The sequence below is a fragment of the Maniola hyperantus genome, chromosome 10 (assembly GCF_902806685.2).
Source record: "Maniola hyperantus chromosome 10, iAphHyp1.2, whole genome shotgun sequence".
Lineage (NCBI taxonomy): Eukaryota > Metazoa > Arthropoda > Insecta > Lepidoptera > Nymphalidae > Maniola > Maniola hyperantus.
In genome coordinates this window covers 950477-974317 of record NC_048545.1, presented here as the reverse complement: position 1 = coordinate 974317, position 23841 = coordinate 950477, and the positions used below count along the sequence as shown (strand labels likewise).

At 37.9% G+C, this 23841-nt stretch overlaps 3 protein-coding genes and 1 long non-coding RNA gene across 7 annotated transcripts in view; 3 read left to right on the top strand and 1 right to left on the bottom strand.

Annotated features, from left to right (window-relative positions):
- Positions 1–23841, bottom strand: part of Fkbp59 (FK506-binding protein 59kD) — a 139733-nt gene that overhangs the window by 110788 nt on the left and 5104 nt on the right. Inside the window, exon 7 of one of the 3 annotated variants that reach the window (XR_011237214.1) lies at positions 20806–23273. Coding sequence is in view for 2 of the 3 variants with exons in the window: in XM_034972659.2 (XP_034828550.1) it covers positions 23097–23273 (177 nt within the window). In the remaining variant the exon portion in view is untranslated. Of the gene's footprint in view, positions 1–20524; positions 23294–23841 lie in introns of those variants that run through there. The other 2 variants (XM_034972659.2, XM_034972660.2) reach the window with 2 other exon arrangements.
- Positions 4022–6428, top strand: LOC138402888 (uncharacterized). Of its 2 annotated transcripts, XR_011237221.1 has the most exons (3): positions 4022–4568; positions 5044–5187; positions 6297–6428. It is a non-coding gene; the product is annotated as an uncharacterized lncRNA (long non-coding RNA). The 2 variants fall into 2 exon arrangements; XR_011237220.1 differs by lacking the exon at positions 4022–4568 and having other exon boundaries at positions 4588–5187.
- LOC117985868 (mitochondrial protein C2orf69 homolog) lies at positions 6814–19737 on the top strand. The gene is made up of 10 exons (XM_034972663.2): positions 6814–6993; positions 9867–10038; positions 11497–11624; positions 12082–12186; positions 13016–13124; positions 14844–14926; positions 15597–15752; positions 16930–17036; positions 17666–17778; positions 18592–19737. Exons 2-10 carry the CDS (start codon positions 9895–9897, stop codon positions 18724–18726), a joined length of 1080 nt encoding a protein of 359 aa, XP_034828554.1. The 5' UTR covers positions 6814–6993; positions 9867–9894; the 3' UTR covers positions 18727–19737.
- LOC117985869 (TWiK family of potassium channels protein 7) lies at positions 7294–9540 on the top strand. The gene has a single exon (XM_034972664.2). It carries the CDS (start codon positions 7394–7396, stop codon positions 8462–8464), a length of 1071 nt encoding a protein of 356 aa, XP_034828555.1. The 5' UTR covers positions 7294–7393; the 3' UTR covers positions 8465–9540.

The window sequence follows — 23841 nt, the reverse complement described above, 5'->3', positions numbered from 1 at the left end:
ACCAATAGTGTGTAATTTTTGACATGAGACAACTGTCCACAGACTAGTAATCCTTTCTAGACTCTATGGAATAGTTGTGTAGAAAAATCATTAAATAATGATAAATTCACACTATCAACATTCAACAGGAAACAATCTTGGCTATAACAATATTATTAAATCCTTTTAAAGTCTGAGACACGTGTCCCCGTAAACGCCGTAAACGGAAGCATGTTTGTCAAACACACCGTCAATCAAACATGCCAAACACATAGATTGTTTGACAAACGCAGCCCATACACCTTCAAGCATGTTTGACAGACACATGAACGCATCCCCCATAGATTATCTACTATATACTAGAGATAGATGTGCGACTCTAGATTTCTTTTTCAAAGTTACGCGTGTGCTCACATCTAGAGGGCACTAAAAGCGCACTAGGCGTGCGAGAGCGCGAAAATTTAAATGCTATTTAAATGTACTTTACTAGAATATTTTATATTTTTGAACATGTTTTAAAAAAACATCAATAATTCCATTAACGTTTGTTTAAAACATGTTTAAAAATATATATTACAAGACTGACTCTTTAAGATACTAAATTATAAAACAATATAGAAATAAAAAGGTTTTAAGGTTTTGTAAAATATTTTATTTTCATAAATTCGTAACTAGGTACATAAAATACATACCCAAATTCAAGACCCACGAGATTGTGAAATAGGTAACGCTCAAATCCAAAATTTTTGGTTATTTACTTTTCACAACTTTCATATTACTACCACAACTGGTGTATTTCAACGATCTTCAAACTGGTGATTGCAAATTTGATAATTCGTAACTATATATTATTTCATTATCAGTCTTGCTTTCTAAATGTTGTCCTACTATCTCTTTTCATTGTTTAAATGGTTTCAAAGAGAGGAGTAGCCAGGTTTTGGAAAGCCATGCAAACATCTGAAAAAGTAATAACATAAAATATGCATTAGTTACTTATTGTACTTAATTAGTTGATAGCTGATACCTATAATATAAAAATAAGTTAGTCAATAAAGTTCAAAACAAATGTTGTAAGTACACTTAATTACAAAACAAAAAATTTACAGAATTAGTAGTTAATAATCCATAGCAATATGATAAATGCAAAAGTGTGTCAACCTGTCTGTATGCTAGCTTTTTACAGTAAATTTGTGTAACCGTTTATGATGAAAGTTAGTACAGAGATAACTTGCATCCAGAGTGCCTAACATGCGCCCCGCGAGAAAATTTTGTCTACGCATTATCTCGTGTTTCTTCATACAAATAAGACGAGTAAATGCGTAGACAAAATTTTCTCGTGGTGCGCATGTTAGCCTAACAGGTAAGGACATAGGCTTCTTTTGTCACGGAAAACTCAAACAGTTCCCATGGGATTCCCAAAAACCCTAAATCCACGTAGACAAAGTGGTGGTCATCATCTGTTTGGTACAGAGATAGCTTGCATCAGACGGTTGTAACTTGTAGGCCACATTTATCCCGGAAAATTGGACTTCTCACGGGATTTCTAAAATAGTTTTTTCGAGCGGACGAAATCGCAGGAACTATATACCTAGTATCATGATAAAATACCTAATGTGCTAATGGTGCCTTAATGGTGCATAGAGTTTGACTCATTGAAGCAATTTTGAGTTAGATTACGAGTAAGCTGATTTTATACTTACCGAATTAGTCACATCCAGACACACATCGAGATCTCCGTGGCATTTTTCTGCACAAATATATTCACAGAAAAATCATTTCACAAAGCAAAAACAAGTCCGTAATCCGTAGCCGTGGTCAATCGTTCAGGCATGAATCGAGTCACTAAATCAATCCTTAGAATATAGTTATCGAGGTGGTGAAAGGAAATACAGACTACAGAGTCCTGTTATTAAAGCAGGGTCAGATAAATTTAACAGAAATATAAATATTTACTACAGCACACGAAAACATGAAAACTAGGTTATAATTTATTAATGTCATTAAAATTACACCAATGTGCCCGCCATCTATTGACGTCTTTTGTAAACTGTTCTCTATTTGTTTAGCCGTGCTCGCGCTTAGATGGCACCACAAGCGATTTTCAATTTGCGATTTTTTTATGTTCTAGAGTTGCACCCATAGATTATCTACTATATACTAGAGATAGATGTGCGACTCTAGATTTCTTTTTCAAAGTTACGCGTGTGCTCACATCTAGAGGGCACTAAAAGCGCGCTAGGCGTGCGAGAGCGCGAAAATTTAAATGCTATTTAAATGTACTTTACTAGAATATTTTATATTTTTGAACATGTTTTAAAAAAACATCAATAATTCCATTAACGTTTGTTTAAAACATGTTTAAAAATATATATTACAAGACTGACTCTTTAAGATACTAAATTATAAAACACTATAGAAATAAAAAGGTTTTAAGGTTTTGTAAAATATTTTATTTTCATAAATTCGTAACTAGGTACATAAAATACATACCCAAATTCAAGACCCACGAGATTGTGAAATAGGTAACGCTCAAATCCAAAATTTTTGGTTATTTACTTTTCATAACTTTCATATTACTACCACAACTGGTGTATTTCAACGATCTTCAAACTGGTGATTGCAAATTTGATAATTCGTAACTATATATTATTTCATTATCAGTCTTGCTTTCTAAATGTTGTCCTACTATCTCTTTTCATTGTTTAAATGGTTTCAAAGAGAGGAGTAGCCAGGTTTTGGAAAGCCATGCAAACATCTGAAAAAGTAATAACATAAAATATGCATTAGTCTATACTTACTTATTGTACTTAATTAGTTGATAGCTGATACCTATAATATAAAAATAACTTAGTCAATAAAGTTCAAAACAAATGTTGTAAGTACACTTAATTACAAAACAAAAAAATTACAGAATTAGTAGTTAATAATCCATAGCAATATGATAAATGCAAAAGTGTGTCAACCTGTCTGTATGCTAGCTTTTTACAGTAAATTTGTGTAACCGTTTATGATGAAAGTTAGTACAGAGATAACTTGCATCCAGGTAAGGACATAGGCTTCTTTTGTCACGGAAAACTCAAACAGTTCCCATGGGATTCCCAAAAACCCTAAATCCACGTAGACAAAGTGGTGGTCATCATCTGTTTGGTACAGAGATAGCTTGCATCAGACGGTTGTAACTTGTAGGCCACATTTATCCCGGAAAATTGGACTTCTCACGGGATTTCTAAAATAGTTTTTTCGAGCGGACGAAATCGCAGGAACTATATACCTAGTATCATGATAAAATACCTAATGTGCTAATGGTGCCTTAATGGTGCATAGAGTTTGACTCATTGAAGTAATTTTGAGTTAGATTACGAGTAAGCTGATTTTATACTTACCGAATTAGTCACATCCAGACACACATCGAGATCTCCGTGGCATTTTTCTGCACAAATAATATATTCACAGAAAAATCATTTCACAAAGCAAAAACAAGTCCGTAATCCGTAGCCGTGGTCAATCGTTCAGGCATGAATCGAGTCACTAAATCAATCCTTAGAATATAGTTATCGAGGTGGTGAAAGGAAATACAGACTACAGAGCCCTGTTATTAAAGCAGGGTCAGATAAATTTAACAGAAATATAAATATTTACTACAGCACACGAAAACATGAAAACTTGGTTATAATTTATTAATGTCATTAAAATTACACTAATGTGCCCGCCATCTATTGACGTCTTTTGTAAACTGTTCTCTATTTGTTTAGCCGTGCTCGCGCTTAGATGGCACCACAAGCGATTTTCAATTTGCGATTTTTTAATGTTCTAGAGTTGCACCCCTATGGCATCCCCCAACTTCTTTGACGCATCCTCAAACACGCTCACAGATGTTCAAATAAATTTGACAAACATATTTGACCGTTTACGGGGCACTTTACTCTATGGAAAAATCAAAAAATCACGAAAGTAAAATTCTGACATCAGTTTGACATTTGACAAAAATCTTTTTTTTCTGGTCGATGATAAACAGGCCCTGTCAACTGAGGGCCATAAAAGATGCATCAGTCCATTTCTTTCGCACTTTCTATTCCTCTTTCGAAATCCACAGGACTATCTCGCTCCACTCACACAGTATTAAAGGCACATGTACATACAGCACACTATGATATTTTTTGCTCAAATCTTATTGGTCGGTGATTAGATCCAATCGGCTTTCATTACATAGAATTTCGAAATAAAAACATGTCGGTTTTGAGAGATTTTATAACCTAACCTAAAAAACTCAATTTTTCTCCTTAATCCATTGCGAGAGTTTAAACCTTGAAGTGTGCTGCAGTTATAACAGGATATTCGTTTTATATTTCTATTTTCAGTTTTTTATGTTTTTGTTTTAATTGAGAGATATAGTGGATGTGCTCTTTAAACTTGCCTGCCTAATTTAGGCTTAGTAATAATTGTTAGTGTTTCTAAATACCTAGTATCCTTTTTATCTGATATGAGGCAGTGTAGTGTACCTAAGTGTAAAAGCACCCTACATTTACACGCCGTACTTTTTACCGACACAACTAGATGGAAAGCATGGTTGATTAACTGTACATATTTGCGTAAGTACTCCCTTAGGCAATTCAAAAATGTCAGGATTTGCGAATCCCATTTCTTACCTCGGTATATCGTAAATAATAGATTGACAAAAGATTCAATTCCCACGCTGAATTTGCATATTACACAGTCTTCTAAAAACCCTGGTATAGTACATTTTAAAATTGACAAATTTCTAGAGATATCCCCTTTACAGACTGGTAAACCCCTCGATGTTAACATAGTCGATATCCCATCGACTTCACAAACAGACAAACAAAGTAGGAATGAGCAAGCTTCTGTTATTTCAAGTCCTATAGATTTAGTAAATCCCTTGCCAAATATCCCGATTCCTTACAAACAGAAGTCACCAGATTTAATTCAGCACTCTATTTTAGAGCCAACAACTTCTATTACTCATTACTCTCAACCACTGAGTCATAAATATATCATATATATGATGTCCCACATTTACTCAAATGTTTCCACAATAATTTTCAGAAGAAGGACTTGCTCATCGGGAGTCAGCGTGCTCAGTGGGACTACATCGAGAAGCTGTTTGCTGTTGATGGTGTGGCAGGTGTTGGATGGTCTACCAAATTAACAGACAAGCATGTGAAACCAAATTGATATGACAAGTTGAAGGCAAGTAACTGAACATTTGTTTTGTAACAATAGCTTTGTGATAATGTCCTTGCCATGGAAAAAATCCAATAAAACTATGGTGCGCAGACCTTAGTTATTGGTACTAAAACTTCTTGTTTTCGTGGTGTCTATGTTATCACGTTTTTGAAAGCACTGTCTCTGAAACTATGGGTTGTAGACCTTGTTGTTGGTCAATTTTAAGTTTCAGCGTACAAAAATCTCATCACGTGATCACATAGACACCATAAAAACAAGAAGTACCAATAACCAGGGTCGGCGCCCAATAGTGGCGAAGATAATTATGAGCATACTAGGTGATGCCAGCGACTGCGTGGATTTTCATTTTTCAAAATCCCGCGGGAACTCTTTGATTTTCCGCGATAAAAAGCAGCCTATATGTTAATTCAGGGTATAATCTATCTCCATTCCAAATTTCATCCAAATCCGTTCAGCTGTTTTTGTGTGATTGAGTAACAAACATCCAAACATCCACACTTTCACATCCATACTAATATTATAAATGTGAAAGTGTATCTGTCTGTCTGTCTGCTAGCTTTTCACGGCTCAACCGTTCAACCGATTTGACGAAATTCGGTACAGAGATAGCTTGCATCCCGGGGAAGGACATAGGCTACTTTTTATCCCGGAAAATTGAAGAGTTTCCACAGGATTCTTAAACACCTAAATCCACGCGTACGAAGTCGCGGGCATCGGCTAGTTTATAATATTAACATTAGGATTAGGATAATTAGGTTTAGGATAGTATAATTATGAGCATAAAAGATAATTTTTTGAAAAAAAATTTGAATCCTAATGAATTTCCAAACTACTCATTTAAATTCTTTAATTATATTTTAAACCCAGTGTGGCTAATTCCTTTGTACACAATCTCTAAACTAAACTAAAATATCAAGTCTAAATCTATTGCTATCCCTTTCATAATGTTGCTTGCGGAAAAGGAAAGCACTAGATTTAGACCTGTTAATTTAGTTTAGTTTAGAGATTGTGTACTAGAGAATCGGCCCCAATGTCTACTTTAAATCTAAATTGCATTATCAAATTTAGTTTATTAACATAATTATCTATAAAAAAATAACCATGCATTACAGGTGAAACTTGCTGCGCAAGTCTTCAGCAGAGATGTGGCCCACAGCTTAAGAATACAGATGAACACTTATCGTCAATTACAACTGGAACATGGTTATTGTCTATTCTAAATAAAGTTTTTATATTTTGATAAATTTGATTGATTTTTTTTTGAAAAACTAAATTTCTTAATAAATTATTAGTAGGATTACCGATAAATACTGAAAATCGGTAATTAATAGCAAAACCGTTAAAATCTGTAAAAAGGACATCACTAAAAAGTTACGGTTTTCCTGCTGTCACGCCATCCCTAATTTACGACAATCCGGGCATATAATTGCTATATATTATATAAAGTTAGAAAGAGATGGTCCTGTGGATTCTCATAGTAAAAACCAATAAAATGTGAGACAGACGATCACTACAACAATGACAATTTGTTATATAAATTCCTTGCCTCCCACTTCCCCTTACTACTGAAACAAACATCGTCTATGGAGTTGGTGGTCTGTATCCTATATGTTATTGGTCTGTGATGATAAAAAGGTGATAAAAATGTAAAAATGATAATTATTGATAAACAACAAGATTTTTGTGAAGAATAATCAATTGATTAATCCATTAATATTGCAAGTAATTTACGGTCCTCATTTTTAGCATTTCTGTTAAATTGTCTATATAAACAGTGAAGATAAATCGGCAAAGTTTCAATGTTATTCGGTAAGTAGGTAAGTAGCAATTAAATTTTTATAATTAATTAGAATAAAAAGTAACAATTAGCTATAAAATATTTTGTTTTTGAAAATTAGTACTTAATAAAATATCTGTTAAATATATTTTTTTATTAATGAATATCAATTATATGTATATTCAGTATCTATCAATATTATCAATTATATTACTGCCGCGCCGGTTTTCACGTTTTTCGCTATTGGTACAAACACTTAACATTTGGCTCAGTCCTACGCAAACGGAATATCAAAGGCTTTATGTTTTTTAATCAAACTATATATTCTGGCATCGTGCCAGACCAATTCCAGAAATAGATTATGGAATAACGTGCATCGCGTAAACGCGTAAAACCGCAAATTCTTTTACGAAATTAAATTTTGTGTTTAAAATGGACCGGCACCACAACCACTCCAGTATCCATGGCTCCTGCAGGAGTAAGGACTCCACTTCTACCACTGAGAGCGATCCCCGGGAGAAAATTAAAGATTGTTTGAGAAAATTCATAGCATTTATGTTTACACAAGTGGGAGTTGGTGCTCTTGTGGTTTGTTACGCGATTCTGGGCGCTGCAAGTTTTATGCACATTGAGAAAGATAGTCCAGACGAACAGCTAGAAAATGTTCTGCAGTGGAGACAGAACTGTGTACAGGAACTGTGGAATATTACCCATAAATACAATGTACTAAACCACACTGCTTGGATGTCCAACACCAATAATGTTCTGAAAGTATTTCAAAATAATTTAACAGGAGCTATACATTTGGGTTATAACGGTCGAGCTTCTGAGGATATATGGTCTTTCCCCGCCGCTTTAATGTATTCCCTATCAGTTTTCACAATGATTGGATACGGCAATGTTGTGCCAAAAACTGTATGGGGGAAAATTGGCACTATCGCATATGCATGCTTTGGAATCCCAATATACGTGTTATACTTCTGTAATATGGGCAAAGTGTTGGCGAAAACTTTTAAATGGCTGTACATAACCGCTCATGAGTGTAGTCGAAGGGAAGATACTTTACTTGAAGATGGGGAAATTCAACCTATTAAAAGGAAGATCACCGTACCGTCGACCGCTTGTCTATGGGTTATTTCCTTTTACATTTTAACTGGAACTATTATGTTTGGAGCTTGGGAGCATTGGAACTATTTAGACTCTACCTATTTTTGTGTAATTAGTTTGTGTAAAATTGGGTTTGGAGATTTTGTTCCAGGAGCAAACATTGCCGACTCGGCCGAAGGGTCCCATTTGAAATTAGTCATAAACTTTATATATGTTTTACTAGGCATGGGACTTGTGGCCATGTGCTATAATTTAATGTGTGAAGATGTACGAGTCAAAGTGAGAGAGCTCCGACAAGACTTGAAGAATTGCTTGGATGATATAACATTAAAAATTACAGTTTGTATGAACGATACAAAGTATTATCATCAGAAACAAACTAGGAATATAAAATGATGCTCTAGAAATTTTGTAGAGATTTTTTTTATTTTTACGGCACAGTCAATCTTCTTGTAGCTGTATGCTTTCTTGGATTTGAGCTGTTTTAGGACAGGAAGGAAAATTTTGTAATGTAAGAATCCTATCTTGAAAGTTTGAAACCAACTTAACATAGTAAATATTGTTTTTCGACTGCTCACTATTTTTCAGGGTCCTTGGAAATACACCATGATTATTTACTGCCTAACAATTAAACGTGAAATGACAGTGGGATAGTTATCGTATATAGGTAGATAGTCTTTCTCTGTCATCAGTAATTTGACATTTGAAGGAAAAAGACAAAACAGAATATTCTACCGCTATTCCACGTCTATTTGTTAGAGGGTTATAGTTTATTCTCGATTTTCATTAAGTTTTTGTTTAAAGTTAAAAAGTTAGTTTTAAGTTATTTACTTAGAAGTTATAAATTTATAAGGTTTATTATGCAATTGGGTCGAAATATCGACAAATGAATAGGTCCTTTGTGGTTTATAGGGAGTCTATCCCACCTAAGCTTTATTTACTTAGTTAAATACGTAAATTAAGTTTTTTTAACAATAAAACAAAAATCCAATCTTGGTTGTGAATGTAAAATTTTATACTTATAAAAATGTATAATTAATTGGTAATTATTTAAAAGTTTTGGTTTATTAATAATTTTTTTTTATAAAATTTGATATTTTTAACTCGACAAAGCTGCAAATCAATAAGAAGTATTTTTTCTAGATGATGCTCGCATATTTGCCTGGATGGATATACGTTTTTTTTTAATCTTGCAGGAACGCTTTGATATTCTTGGATAAAAATAGTCTATGTACCTATTCATTCAGTATGTATACAGTTCATTCATTTCACAGCCAAATCGGTTCTGTCATTGCAGCATAAAGAAGTAACAACTTCACAAATTTCACAAACTTTCACATTTATAATATTAAAATAACATTAGGTCTAGGATATAGGATGACTTTATTATTACGTATATATTTAAAACTTAATTGATTAAAATATTTTAAGTGTTAATAATTTAAATTTTAAAAATAATAAACGATTTTTTATGACCGTATAACCTGTTTCATTTCCAGCTCAAAAATTTTGAATTAACTATCTTATTCGTGCCCTTACTTTATCCCATGTCTGAACAACTAACAAGCTTATGGTAGAGTTCTATAGCTTAAAACTTTGGCTGACATTACCATTATCATTGACAAATCTGCTATCACCTTCTAAAGGTTGATGTACATTACTTTCAGCCGCGTACTGTACGTGTTTGACGTCAAGCCGCTCGTTAGGGCCATCAAAACCATCCGGTTTTTGCAAAAGTTTATTCGCGTAAGTTAGTGAGTTTTTCAAATGTCTCAATAGTTAGTATGTTCTGTGTCAGCTATGTGTCACGGGTGAGCGTCGCGGCGATGCTGCCGCTGCGGCTGCGGCGCGTGGGCGGCTACGACGGCCGCGTCAACGACGTGCTATTCCACCCGCCGGCCAAGCCGCCCGCCTCACACTCCACACTAGCAGCCGCGCACGCTCTCGTGTTCTTTGGCGGAGATGTACAGGTATAAGTAGCTGCGAACGGTCAGTATGTCTGTGTCAGGTATATTTCGCAGGTGAGCGGCGCGTGGGTGGCCATGACGGCCGCGCCAATGCGTCCGTTTTTATTGTTTCACGATGGTGGGAAGGATGACGTAACAATCGATTGAGCAAAGTGTTTACAACTAAAAGCTCAACACGGCCATACTGACCTGCCGATGTTTTCGTTCGCCAAGAATTACATAGTATGTGAAGGCAAACCCCTAGAAATCTTTTTAGCTAGACCGGATTAACTAAAGTTATTGGCCCGGCTATGCCCCTCAATGACAATTGACAGCCCTGTACTAGAATACTCTAGTATCTCTGACCTCAAAAGAACCACCTCTTCGGCGGTGTCACCCACTAGAACCTTACAACATGGGGTTATTTTAAGGGTGGATCAAAAAATTCGGCGACGCATTCGCGGTTACTCTAGTGCTGCAAATGTTCATGGGCGACCGTAACAACTTCAGGAGACCCGCCTGCTCGTTTGCTCGCTATTTTTATTTAAAAAAAAAGCCAAATCCACAAATCCAAATAAACAATCAGGCCCATCTAGAGACGCGTCACCACGCGGCAGATTGCTGACAGAAAAATCAGCAAAATCATCGATCTCTTCCAAACCAACCTCTAGTCAAACCAATTTTAAATTGCATTTAAGTAACGCAATCGCTATTGCAACTAAATCAAATCATTATATAAACTTCTAAAGGGAATTTACCACTGGTTCTGAATGCCTTTCTTACCGAGAAGAACCAGCAAGCAACTCAGCGGTTGCTTCTTTCAAAGAGAGATACATACTAAATCTCACGATCTCTGTTATATTCTTACCGAAAAGAGCCAGCTAGCAACTCAGCGGTTGCTGTTTTCAAAGATAGATACATACTAGGGTCGGTTGTTTCAAACCATTGGTCTTCGTAAGATACGTTCGTTAAAATTTAACAGACGTAGACGAATTTTAACATCTGTTAATTTAAGAGCGTTGCTTCATTGTACAAAAAACTGTTCGTCATTGTTATTCTGGTTCCGAAACTAACCCTAAAAATTAACTTACTTTTCCGTATCCTTTTTTAGTTCATTTTATATTAAATTATATAGTTATTGATATTGCTACTTCGCATTTTAAACCCTTTTTCTTTTTTTTTAATTCTCTTTTATCTTTTAATAAACTACCATTAAAAGCATTGAATTCAATTGATTCCATTATAATTTGTAAATAAAATATTCCGTTTGTAAGAAGTGTGAAGTTACGAACTGAGTTGACGATCACCAATGGCGCCAGCACTGGTTAACGTAAACGTAACTTTTTATCGAACGTTAGCGCTAATAGATGCTGAATCAACGCTTTTTCTTTTCTTACGTTCGTTAGCGCCATATTTAAAGGTTACGTGTCCGTCAAAATTTGTTGAAACAACCGGCCCTAAATGTCACGATCTCTGTTGTAGGACTACCCGGAAGTGATGCAAGCCCATCGCGACAACCGGAACTACGTGAAGTGGAACCTGGAGAGCACGGCGCGGGGGCTGGCGCGGGACTTCCCCACGCAACACATACTGGTTGTGAGACCTGCTAGGTAAAAACATACCTTTTTTTAACGCTGGGAAATGCGTTTATGCATCCCCCCCTCCTGAAAGCCAGCCAGCCAACCAGCTGGAGGGAAGGTATATGGGACTCGCCGGCCGAGAGGCGTCCGGAATAACTAAAGCCCAGACTGGGTTCACGGGAACCACCAACGATGTGCCCACTGTATCACCTTACAAATCCAACAACCGACCACCAAAAAGTGTTATTTATTACCTATTTTGAACCAATTATCTGGCATATTATACATATCTTACACCCGACTATACTCACGTGTTAATCGACGTTAGCCCGACTAGTTTCGAACTCACTCACGATAGTTTAAACGCTAAAATTATTTCTGACATTGGAATCATCCCGCATACCACGAACGATGTACGAGGTATAAGCTATAATATCAGTAGTGATTCTATGGTTTCACCTCCAATGGTATGTTGCGCGTGTTGCAGGATAGAGTACAAAAGCTTCAGCTGCTACGACAACTTCGTGCCCAGCAACAACGCGGGCGTGCCCGACCACACGCCCACGCACAACGCGCTGCACCATCTCGAAAGGTAGGTATAATGCGAGTCAGGCTCGGGCAACGAGGGTTCCGTACAACAGACGTATTTTTTCGACATCTTGCACGATATATATTTTTTTTTTTAATAAAAGAGTATTAGTCATATTAATTGACTAATATTCCCCTTTCCTCTCCAATTAAGCGTCAGGCTTGTGCTAGGAGTAGGTACGACAATAGTGCGATGGGCGGGGTTTGAACCGTCGACCTTTCGGTTTTCAGTCCACTCCTTTACCGGTTGAGCTATTGAGGCTCAAAAAAAACTATGATGCAAAAAAATAAATAAAAATCTGTTTTAGAATGCACAGGTGAAGCCCTTTCATATGATACCCCACTTGATATAGCTATCTTACTTCGAAAATTGAAAATACTAATTAGTTCATGACCACAATTTAATTTTTTTGTGTGTGATGTAACCACAAATTCACGGATTTCAGATTTTTCCCCGAATATCTGCTATAAGACCTACCTACCTGCCAAATATCAAGATTCTAGGTCAACGGCAAGTAGGTACCCTGTAGGTTTCCTGACAGACCGACAGACAGACAGACAGACAACAAAGTGATCCTATAAGGGTTCCGTTTTTCCTTTTGAGGTACGAATCCCTAAAAAATTAAAATCAAAAAAATTCCCATTGATTTTTAAAAACCACTCAATTGTTTTAACAATAAAACCGAAAACAATCGATTGTTTTATGATTGTTCAGTTATTATTCGATTGTTATCGAATCATTCGATTGTTATTCGAATGAATTGCCCATAGCTTGTTGTTCGTTGTAGAGCTAACTGCGAGTTAGACATAAAGTCGAGTTGTTTCGTATGTAGGTTGCTGCAGAGTGTAACCAGCAGACTAAAGTCGATGCCCACCACAGAACTGTTAGAGGCAGTGTCGTGCGTCTCGTTACCAGAGGATATCGACATAGAAGAGTTACATGTAAGTATGTCCAGTGGCGTGCAGGTCATAAAGGCATAAATGCACTGCTTACCCCAGTTGTAATGCTCAATGCATATTTTTCATTATGACCAGCCAGTAAACAGGTTCTCACCTAATGCCTACCCTGGCTTCAAACCATGTGCGCGCCACTGAGTATGTCCAAATAATAATAATAATCATCTTAATATATAAAAGGAATGTATACCAATCCACACATGGCCAGCGTGGTAGACTATGGCCAAAACCCTTATCTCTGAGAGGAGACCCGTGCTCTGTAGTGAGCCGGCGATGGGTTGATCATGATGATGATGATGATATAAAAGGAAAAGGTGACTGACTGACTGATCTATCAACGCACATCACAAACTACTGGATGGATCGGGCTGAAATTTAGCATGCAGATAGCTATTAGGTACCTATGACGTAGACATCCGCTAAGAAAGGATTTTTGAAAATTCAACCCCTAAGGGGGTGGAATAGGGGTTTGAAATTTGTGTAGTCCACGCGGACGAAGTGGCGAGCATAAACTAGTAATATTATAATGGCGTCGATTCTCTTGTTTTCTCTAAACTAAATTTAGAATATTTGCATCTCTTTGTTTTTAACATTGTTAAAAAAGGACGGAACATGAATTTTTAATTTAAAGACACAAAATTTTAGTGCATGCTATAAATTTAAAAATAGGCTCGCGACTGGCAGCTAAAGTTACGAGGTTTGACAGTTCTAAATTATTTTTTAAAACTGTCAAATTGTTTCTGTCCTTTTCATATTACATCGGTAGGAAGGGGATGCGAATACTCTAAAATGTAGTAGTGATTACAATTATTACCGCTTACTCATATTAAGGTTTTTCTGGTTCATCATCCTCAACCCAGCGCCGGCTCCTCTCAGAATGAGAAGACTTCACACACCTTTGAGAACATTATAGAGAACTCTCAGGCTTCCTCACAATGTTTTCCTTCACCGTTAATAAAGCAAACTGCCGAGTTTTTTGCCGGCTCTTCTCATAAGAATCTCCATATCGTACTGGTGATAGAATCGCAGACTTATCATAAGAGACTTAGTTCTCCTATGAAATAAGTAGGTACATTTACAAATGAAAAAGCACAAAAATATTTGAGTGGTCAATTTTAGCCATTTGCGTAATAGAGTTTAAAAAAAGCCCTTTTAGGTGTCATAACCCACTTGTGCGGCAAATCACGTCGCGCGCTTTTTTCTTTTCTATGTATAAACTCTCGCCGCAATTAAACCCACTTGCGCAGCACTACTCTGAATGAGAAAACTCGCGGGCATGTTTTTGCAGGTTTTTAATTAATTTTTAGGTATAGGATTTATAATAAAGGAGGTATTCGGGACCTACGTTTCGCTTTTTTGAGACGCCGATTGTAATAAAACAAGACAGCTGCGATCTCTTCGACCTCCATTTTGAGACTTATTTATTTGGCCGCGTCCTGTCACGCCTCGTGAAAATCGCGTGCGGTCTGAAGCGCGCGACGTGCCCAATATTATGTAGGTGTGACTCAACGGGACAACGATTCCGAAAAATTCCCATTGAGTAACCGTATTACTCAACGGGACAACATTTTCTAAAAATTCCCGTTGAGTCACAGTGTTACTCACGGGGGTGTGCCGTGTGACTCAACGGGAATAACCCCGTGCAAGTGGGTTTAGGCACTAGGTCAGATTCGCTAGTAAAGTTGGAAATGGTACAATCGACAGAACGCGTCGATCGGTGGCTCGGGCGCGGCGCACGCGAACGGGTCTGCGGCGCGCGCGCACAGCCCGCCGGCCGCGCACACGCCGTGAGTAGGTTTAGTTCCAATGGATGTTGTGGTACTAACTAACGTTACATTACCTTAAACTTTAAGTAGACTGTCCGGTTTTCGGCCGCAGCCGCACCGGCGCGGCGGTGCCGGATCACAATGTTTCTATATTTCGCGACAGGTCGACATGGCAATTGTCTAGTGAGGTGACTTCACATACCGGCGGGGTGATTACGAATCTGGCGACAGGCGTAAAACTCGCGATCATTGTTGTCAAACGTCCGGCTAGAGAGAGACAGCAATAGCCATAAAGCAAAATAAGAAGAAGAGAGACAACAACTTGCTACTGCTGTCGCGTTGCTGTCGCTACTGCAACGTTTTACGTAATCACCCCGCTGGTAATCGATATCGATATTTTTTTTGGTTGGTACGCAACAAAATGAGAGTAAAATCATTACCACCTTTTAAGTATCTACCTAATATTTTATTCATCACAATCAAAATCATATGAACTTAAATACTATAACGTCGCTACAAACAAAGTAAAAGTGATTTTAATTGTTTGTGATCCCACTGATTTTGAATCGGATTTTTAACGGACTACAAAAAAGTCATCATAACAAAAGTTAAATGATCCAAAACTCCCGTTTGTCTAGACTACGTTTTTGGTGTTGGAAAAGGAATGTTTTGTTACGTGTTGTTATTACAGAGATCTGGACCCGCTGTGGTGGCGGGAAAAACTTGCGCTTGACGAGTGCTCTCTCACTCTAGTGGGGTTCAGCAAGGGCTGCGTGGTGCTCAACCAGCTCATCTACGAGTTCCACTACACCAAGACCCTCACCCCTGGAGACGCGCATGTGATGAGGTGGGTTAAATGATGTATTTTTATTTTTTATTTTTTTATTTACAAAAGGAAAACACAGCACATTCATGAAACTAAAGCTAGCTAATTCAAGAGACTATTACATAAGCCAGTAAAGTTTTCACCGTTAAGTTAGTATACATTTACAAAGGTGGGAGTCCATTTCTAGTAGGGAATACAATCAGGCGTGTGCCTACCATGACGAGATGGGTCCAATCCCTGCTATCAAGCCTTGTTTTATGTGCATTTCTTGATAACAGAGACGAACCCACCACACTTATATTGAAATTGGTACACATTTTGGTATTTCTTATTGTAGGTATGTATCACAAGCACGTATGATAAATCTATTTTGACTGTATTTGGTTTTGACAAGTGGGATCGAAAACATATTATTTTTACGTGTCTTACGCTTACTTAATTTAGGTACGCAATATTTTATTTAATTTAAGAAACTAGCTTATGCTCGCGACTTCGTCCGCGTAGACTACACAAATTTCAAACCCCTATTTCACCCCCTTAGGAGTTGAATTTTCAAAAATCCTTTCTTAGCGGACGCCTACGTCATAATATATATCTGCATGCCAAATTTCAGCCCGATCCGTCCAGTAGTTTGAGCTGTGCGTTGATAGATCAGTCAGTCAGTCAGTCAGTCACCTTTTCCTTTTATATATTTAGATAGAGATAGATAGAGATAAGGACTATCGATTATACCGTTAATGATTTTATATAAAAATATTTGATCTCTATATTCCCTTCTAGTTCTAGTGTAGATATAATTCCACCAGTAAGCTGTGGTAGTGGACAGAACTAAAATTAAATTTAAACTTCGTGACTTCGATCAAAATGGATCAATAGGGCCATTGGACTGTAGTAATAAATTGACGTGATTTATTGTATAGCGTTATTTTGTGGGGCTAGAATTAATTATTAACGTCACGCTGCACGGAAAGCGACTAATGACAACACAAGGCGTAAAGGACACTTTTTTTTTGTAGAAACCGAAGGGGTGTAGGTTTTATAAAAACTTCCATAGCCCGCTTCCATCTTTGGCTGCATCATCACTCATCATCAGGTGAGATTACATTCAAGGGCTAACTTGTATCTGAATAAAAAAACAAAAGCTGAGCCCAGATCTTGATTGTATTTGTAGAGAAATTATAGTGTATAGTAATTCCAGGTTCATGTCGCGCATCAAGGATATGTACTGGCTGGACGGCGGCCACGCGGGCGGCAAGAACACCTGGATCACTTCCCGCAGCCTGCTGGAGACGCTCACCAGGCTCGGTATGCCTTTCATATAGTGTATAGTAGTTGCAAGAACACGTGGATCACTACAAATTGGTCAGTTCAACCAATAAATCCTTAAATAGATATGTGTAACGCGTATCCGAACGTGCATAGACATCCAGACCGCCACTCTCGCTTCTGACAGTTCGGGTTGTCTGTGGAGCGAACAACTATTGTACCTGCGCACAGAACAAATACCTTTAGAAGTAGCCCTAATGACTAGACTTACTTACCTAGACTTTTACTGTTAAAGCGAGGTAGCTAAATACATTAAGGCTCTTATTAGAACGTGACAAAATGATTATTTTCTGTCCTTATCACCGTGGCCACTTTTTTTATTTGTCAAGATGTTTTTGTACGTGAGATTTTGACAAACAACGTGAAGTGTAGAAGGAATAACATTTCACAAGTAAGAAAATCTGCTTGAGCGAGAGGGACTGAGGGGACCACGCTAGTTGCATATCTGTATATATCTGTGTAACTGCGTGTCGTGTCTTGATATTTTAACGTTAATCAATAGACGAAGCATTCTTTTGTTGTTTTAACTATGTTAATTAAGTGAAGAAAGTGGAGCAATTAAATTCCAAAAACAAAGTACAAAACTTAGATATGTATATTTTGCACAGATGTGAACATGTTCGTGCACGTGAGCCCCTACCAGGTGCAGGACTCGGGCCGGCCGTGGATCGGCCGCGAGGAGAAGGCCTTCACGGGCTTGCTCAGCAAACTCGGCGCTAAGGTAACTTGCTATTTATAACACGGGTTATTCCCGTTGAGTCACACCCCTGTGAGTAACAGTGTGACTCAACGGGAATATTTTCTAAGTCAAATCATTTCATATTCAAAATAGGTAATATTTACACTTTTCGATAGTCAGTTGTTGGATTTTGTAAGATGATATAGTGGTGATAATTAATTATGTAAACTTATAACTAAAACTACGAGGGTTCCAAACGCGCCCAGGACTGAGAAGAGCCCACGCCCCACAACCATTTTATTATAGGTATCCAAAGATTTTAAGTGGATTTTATTAGGCAACCTGTATGTTCGTTTATGTATCTCTACCGACCGCTCGCGGCTTCGCTTGGAAAAAATATAAATGCTTTTTATTCACTGTCCTGTAAGAACTTCGAAAAATTCGGTCTCATCCCTCGTATCATCATCATCATCATGATCAACCCATAGCCGGCTCACTACAGAGCACAGGTCTCCTCTCAGAGTGAGAAGGGTTTTGGCCATAGTGGATTGGTAAACTTCACACACCTTTGAGAACATTACCGAGAACTCTCAGGCATGCAGGTTTCCTCACGATGTTTTCCTTCACCGTATACAATGCATTATTGCCCTTCCCACGGCATTTTAAGATAATAATAATTAGAACCTCAATAGCTCAACGGTTAAAGAGCGGACTGAATTCCGAAAGGTCGGCGGTTCAAACCTCATCCGTTGCACTATTGTCGTATATCCAGTCCTAGCACAAGCTTTTCGCTTAGTTGGAGAGGAAAGGAGGATATTAGTCTTCATTGCCTGTTTTATTTGCTACTGTATCCAGGTGCGAAGATACCTCCACTCGGAGTCCAGCGCCCCACACTCCCTGCACATGCACTTCGACGTGCTCGCCAACTTCAAGAGCATGCAGGACTCCGCTCCGGCCTCGCTGCCGGACGTGTCCGACGAGGAGCCCTAACCGCATTGCGATACCATGACGTACAAGTAATGGAGAGCTCACTTTCAATTTAGTCCGTGCAAAACAAATAGTCGTCCCTGAGCTTAGTGTAGGTGGTAGTTCGCGCGGGTACAATCGAGTCGTGCACGTGTATTGTGTACGGATGTAGCACTCACACTAATGCAAATCCAGCCAGAAAGCGAGCGCGGGGTGCGGCGCGGCGCGCGGGCTGGTGTGCTCCGCTCCCTCGTTCGTTACGCCTCACTGACGCCTGAAAAATCCTGTTGCGACGCGTCTTGTGGTTAACTTCAGGGCCGACTATTTTGCGGATGCAACTTATAAAAGTGACAGTTACTGTGTTTACACTTTTTTAATTTCTTCGAGGTCCATAAAATCATTTCTTTCCAGTAAGAATCGCATCTTTAGAATTTATAGAGACCTATTATTTTTTGCTATTTTCGAAACCTCGACTTCCAAAAAAGAGGAGGTTGTCAATTCGGCCATTTTTTTAAAATTTCTTATTGAAATGGAGGCCGTAGAAAGAGGCAAAAATAAATTGGTAAACATAGGAATCATATTATTAAGTAGTTAAAATAGAAATCAGTATTACATTGTAAATATTATTTCTTGACGGGAGAAAGTATTTAAAAAAGAGGATTTTTTTTTAAAGCTGTACAAAAAGTACGGCAGGCAGTAAGTAATGTACATCGGCCATTAGAATGACATTTCGGCTTTGTAGAGCGTTGTCTCTGTCACTTATACCTATACTAATTAATACCCGCGACTTCGTTCGCGTGGATGTAGGTTTTTGAAAATCCCGTTTTTTTTTGTCTCAACTTGTCAAAAATTGTTTCAACGACAGAGACAATGCTCTACAAATCTGCTATCTCCTACTAAAGGTCGATGTACATTACTTTCTGCCGCTTCTACATACTACCTAGTAATTTAATTATTTAGTTCTACAACGCAAGTGTACATAAAAAGACGTTATAACTTTTAATTATTTCGCAAATAAAATCTATTTTCAGTCTACCTTGTTTTTTTTTTACCAATCTGTGCACCTGAAAGGGCTGAAGGGTCTGAACGGATTTTAATGGTTGGGGTCACGGACTTGGGACGGACCATACAGGCGTGCCCCAAAGAGCTAAGCGCCTATTTTATTAGGGGTTCCAGGCCCGAAAGTTGCCAACGGGATCCTATTACTAAGACCTGGCTGTTATTTACTTACTTAAAAACTCTTATTTTTTTTTACCAATCTGTGCACCTGAAAGGTCTGAACGGATTTTAATGGTTGGAGTTGGGATCCAGGCGTGCCCGAAAGAGCTAAGCGCCTATTTTATTAGGGTTCCAGGCCCGAAAGTTGCCAACAGGACCCTATTACTAAAACCTCGCTGTCCGTCCGTCTGTCAGCGGGCTCGTGAACACAGCATGTGTATTTCTATTGCTTCTGTTACAACAAATAATAAACATTCCTAAACGACCGCCATGGTTATCACTCCCCTATGAATTATGATTACTTTTCAAATGCTTCTCTATACAGTGTTACTCAACGGGAATGTTTTGAAATTTTTGGTACCTTGTGTCACAGTGTTACACACGGGGGTGTGACTCAACGGGAATAACCCTCTACTACAGTTCATCTCGCATCCTTTACAGCGATCACGCACTCGTCCGATCCGAATCCGTGAAAATACGGATATAAAAAAATATTTACGACTTAAGTCAAGCTACCATACAAAACAAAAAGGAACGTGTTTTACGGACTCTGATTGGATAAGTGCGTAACCGCCGTTAGGTAACAAAAATAAAACTACCAAAATACAGCCAACAATGTATTTTCAAAAAACCATGAGAAAGAAAACTAAGCTACAATAAATTCTTATATAGTCCGTACAAAATGACCTCCCACGTGCCATTTTACATCTATGAGTCAACTATAATGGGCAAAACTACGGTTCACCTTTAATATGAGGACTAAAATCGTACTTTTGACACAGTAAAAATGGCGCATGAGAAATCATTGTATCGAGTGGACATGATTACTTGAACTAAATTGACAACTAATAGTACAGTGCCCGGCAAATAACATGAACAATTGACGTGATTGGCTGGCGAATGGCGGGTGCACGCGATTGGTTGATTAGTCGGCGCGGGTGCACGCCATTGGTTGATAAGTCAACCCTTGCGTCCTAAATTCGCCAACTTCCCGCCACTACGCCGCCGGTTCAAGTTGTTTTCCAGGCACTATAGTGCCGTTTCTTTTGTAATGTTTAAATGAGAAAGAGACAGCATTAATTTTAGTCTGTCGATTTAGTTTAGTATACAAAATAATATTAACTGTTATAACTGAAGTGTATGATGTGAGGGTGGAAGAATAAACTGAGCGTCCGAAATACAGTACGCGGCAGAAAATAATATACATCGGCCTTTAGAATGATATGTCGGCTTTGTAGAGCGTTGTCTCTGTCACTCATACCTATATGACATTTTGTCGGGCTCAACGACAGACAATGCTCTACAAGTCCGATATCTCCTAAAGGTCGATGTACATTACTTTCTGCCGCGTACTGTGATTATTTCTTATTAGAGAACAGAAAACCCATATTTCGAACTAGACAAACGTGAAAAGTTCACACATTTCTAATGAGTCTAAATATTAAAAAAAATCTAATATGACACATTATTCATTACGTTTTCCTTATTATTTAATAGGTATACAGACCGTTCACTGTAACTTGTCCCTTGCTGTCATGTTGGCACTATTGCAGTTTTTTTTTTTTTTAAAGAATATTAGCCATGTTAAATGACTAATATTCCCCTCTCCTCTCCAACTAAGCGTCAAGCTTGTGCTAGGAGTAGGTACGACAATAGTGCAACGGGTGGGGTTTGAACCGTCGACCTTTCGGTTTTCAGTCCACTCCTTTACCCGTTGAGCTATTGAGGCTAAAATAATACACACAATAATAAACCCTATGTTCTAAGGAATAAAGCAAACAATGCAATGTGCCAACATTACAGCAAGAGACAAGTTACAGTGAACGATACATGGAATGAATAAGTTTTAACGGACATTCAAATTTCAAAGCATCAAAACCATTGACAAAAATTACATTTAATTTTGAAAAAGTTGACATTTGGTAATTATTGATCTCTAACAGCCACACTCAGAGACGCTTAATCGTTACTTAAGTTTAGTTAAAACGAGTCAGAGCTATATCTCTCACATAAATCGGTCTCGTTTTAACTCAATCTTAAGTAACGATTCGCGACTCTGAGTACGGCAGTAAATCCTCTAAACGAAAAAAAAAACCACATACTAACCAGAATTAATCAGATTTCTTAAATTTTAATAACTTATATCTTTAGTAAGTTATATTTAAAATTAGGTATAATATATGGGTGCAGATATCTATAAAATAATATATCCTGATCAAACCACATTTTAAACTTATACTTATTATAAACATGAAAAAAGTGCTTTGGTTTTACTGTAACATGAAATAGTCATTAATTAAAAAAAAAATCATTTTTTTGTGTTTTTTTATTTTATTTTTATTCAGATACAAATTAGCCCTTGACTGCAATCTCACCTGGTAGTAAGTGATGATACAGTCTAAGATGGTAGCGGGCTAACATGAAAGGGGTATGGGGGGGTGATAGTATTTTACTTCTCATCAACGTTGATAGAATTCTAGCATCGAAACACAATAACATCAAAGTAAAGTAAGTTACATTTAAAGTAAAAAATTCATTACCACTTATTTTGATTTTAGGTTTCCGCTTGGATCGCTGGATGTGGGTAGATCTATGGACGAACTTGAACTTTAATGCAAGGCAGTTAAGGTCCATTTTATTTTATCGATGAAGTATTTCGACACTCGAAACCTATCAATGTTGGTGAAATGTAAACACACTTCCCTTATAAGTATGACGCATAACTGAGTAGGCCCCCGCGGTAGTGCAGCGGTGCGGGGGGGGAGAGGGGGTGACGTCACAAGTTGACGAACCACTGAGCTCACGTGTTACGTCATCACACCCATACTGTAGGTTCCTGCAGTACGCGGCAGAAAATAATGTGACATCGGACATTAGAATGACATTTCGGCTTTGTAGAGCATTCTCTCTGTCACTCCTACCTATATGACGTTTTGTCGGTCTCAACGACAGAGACAATGCTCTACAAATCCGTTATCTCTTTCTAAAGATCGATGTGCAGTTATGCCGCGTGCTGTGCTCAGTTTTGTGTTATGCCTATAATTATTATTTACACAATCACCAATGCCATAGCTACATAATTATATTGCCATATTTCCATAATACCAAGTTTACAACATCGCAAATATTGAAACAAATGTTTTAAAAATGTTTGATCAAACGTTTGCCCCAATGGTTCACATGTTCTCGAATTGTCCGTCCTTGTCTAGCAGCAGGATGTTAGGGTTCTCCTTCTCAAACTCCGTGGGCTTCCTGTCCCTCTGCTCGTCCGTCCACTCCCCCTCCCCCTTGCCCCACTCGCCGACCTTCTCCCCGATGACGTCGAACATCTGCTTGGCTTTTAGCTTCTCCACCTGCGAAACATTCACACATCCTAGAACAAAGAGAGAAACTCATTTTCGTCTTTGTTCCACAAATATTAAACTCGCCTAAAAACTTGGAATTTATTCGTACAAAATTGTAAATGTAGCATAATGTTCTGTAAGTTTGATAAATTAGATTGAGATGAGTAGTCTATACTAATATTATGAAGTTTATATGTTTGTTTGTAGAGAGTAAGCTCTGGAACTACTGAACCGATTTTAAAAATTATTTCACCAATAGAATTATTCCTGATAGTTTTTTTTAAATTAGTTTTTTGATGATGATTATTTTAGTGAGTTCTTCTCGGTAGCGCTAGCTGGACCGACAGTTGTATCTTGAAACTTCTTAATATAGTCCAAATTGCAGAAAGCTCCGTTAGTGCGAGTACTGTCGGCGGTACATTTGTTCGGGACTACGTCGTGAAATGTTATCGATTGAATAGCGCCATCTAGTTGCTACTGTGGCAACCGCCACAAACTGATCTCCAGTACTCAGTACTGATTTGCTGAGGTTAACCTCAGCCCATCGCCGGTGCACTACTGAGCACAGGAGATTAAG

What these genes read in the sequence shown, in the direction of transcription:
- LOC117985869 (XM_034972664.2), top strand. Translation starts at nt 7,394, where the DNA reads ATGGACCGGCACCACAACCACTCCAGTATCCATGGCTCCTGCAGGAGT.
- LOC117985868 (XM_034972663.2), top strand. Translation starts at nt 9,895, where the DNA reads ATGCTGCCGCTGCGGCTGCGGCGCGTGGGCGGCTACGACGGCCGCGTC. An exon ending in TCTTTGGCGGAGATGTACAG is followed by an intron (nt 10,039 to 11,496) that starts GTATAAGTAGCT and finishes TCTCTGTTGTAG; the next exon opens with GACTACCCGGAAGTGATGCA. An exon ending in CTGGTTGTGAGACCTGCTAG is followed by an intron (nt 11,625 to 12,081) that starts GTAAAAACATAC and finishes CGCGTGTTGCAG; the next exon opens with GATAGAGTACAAAAGCTTCA.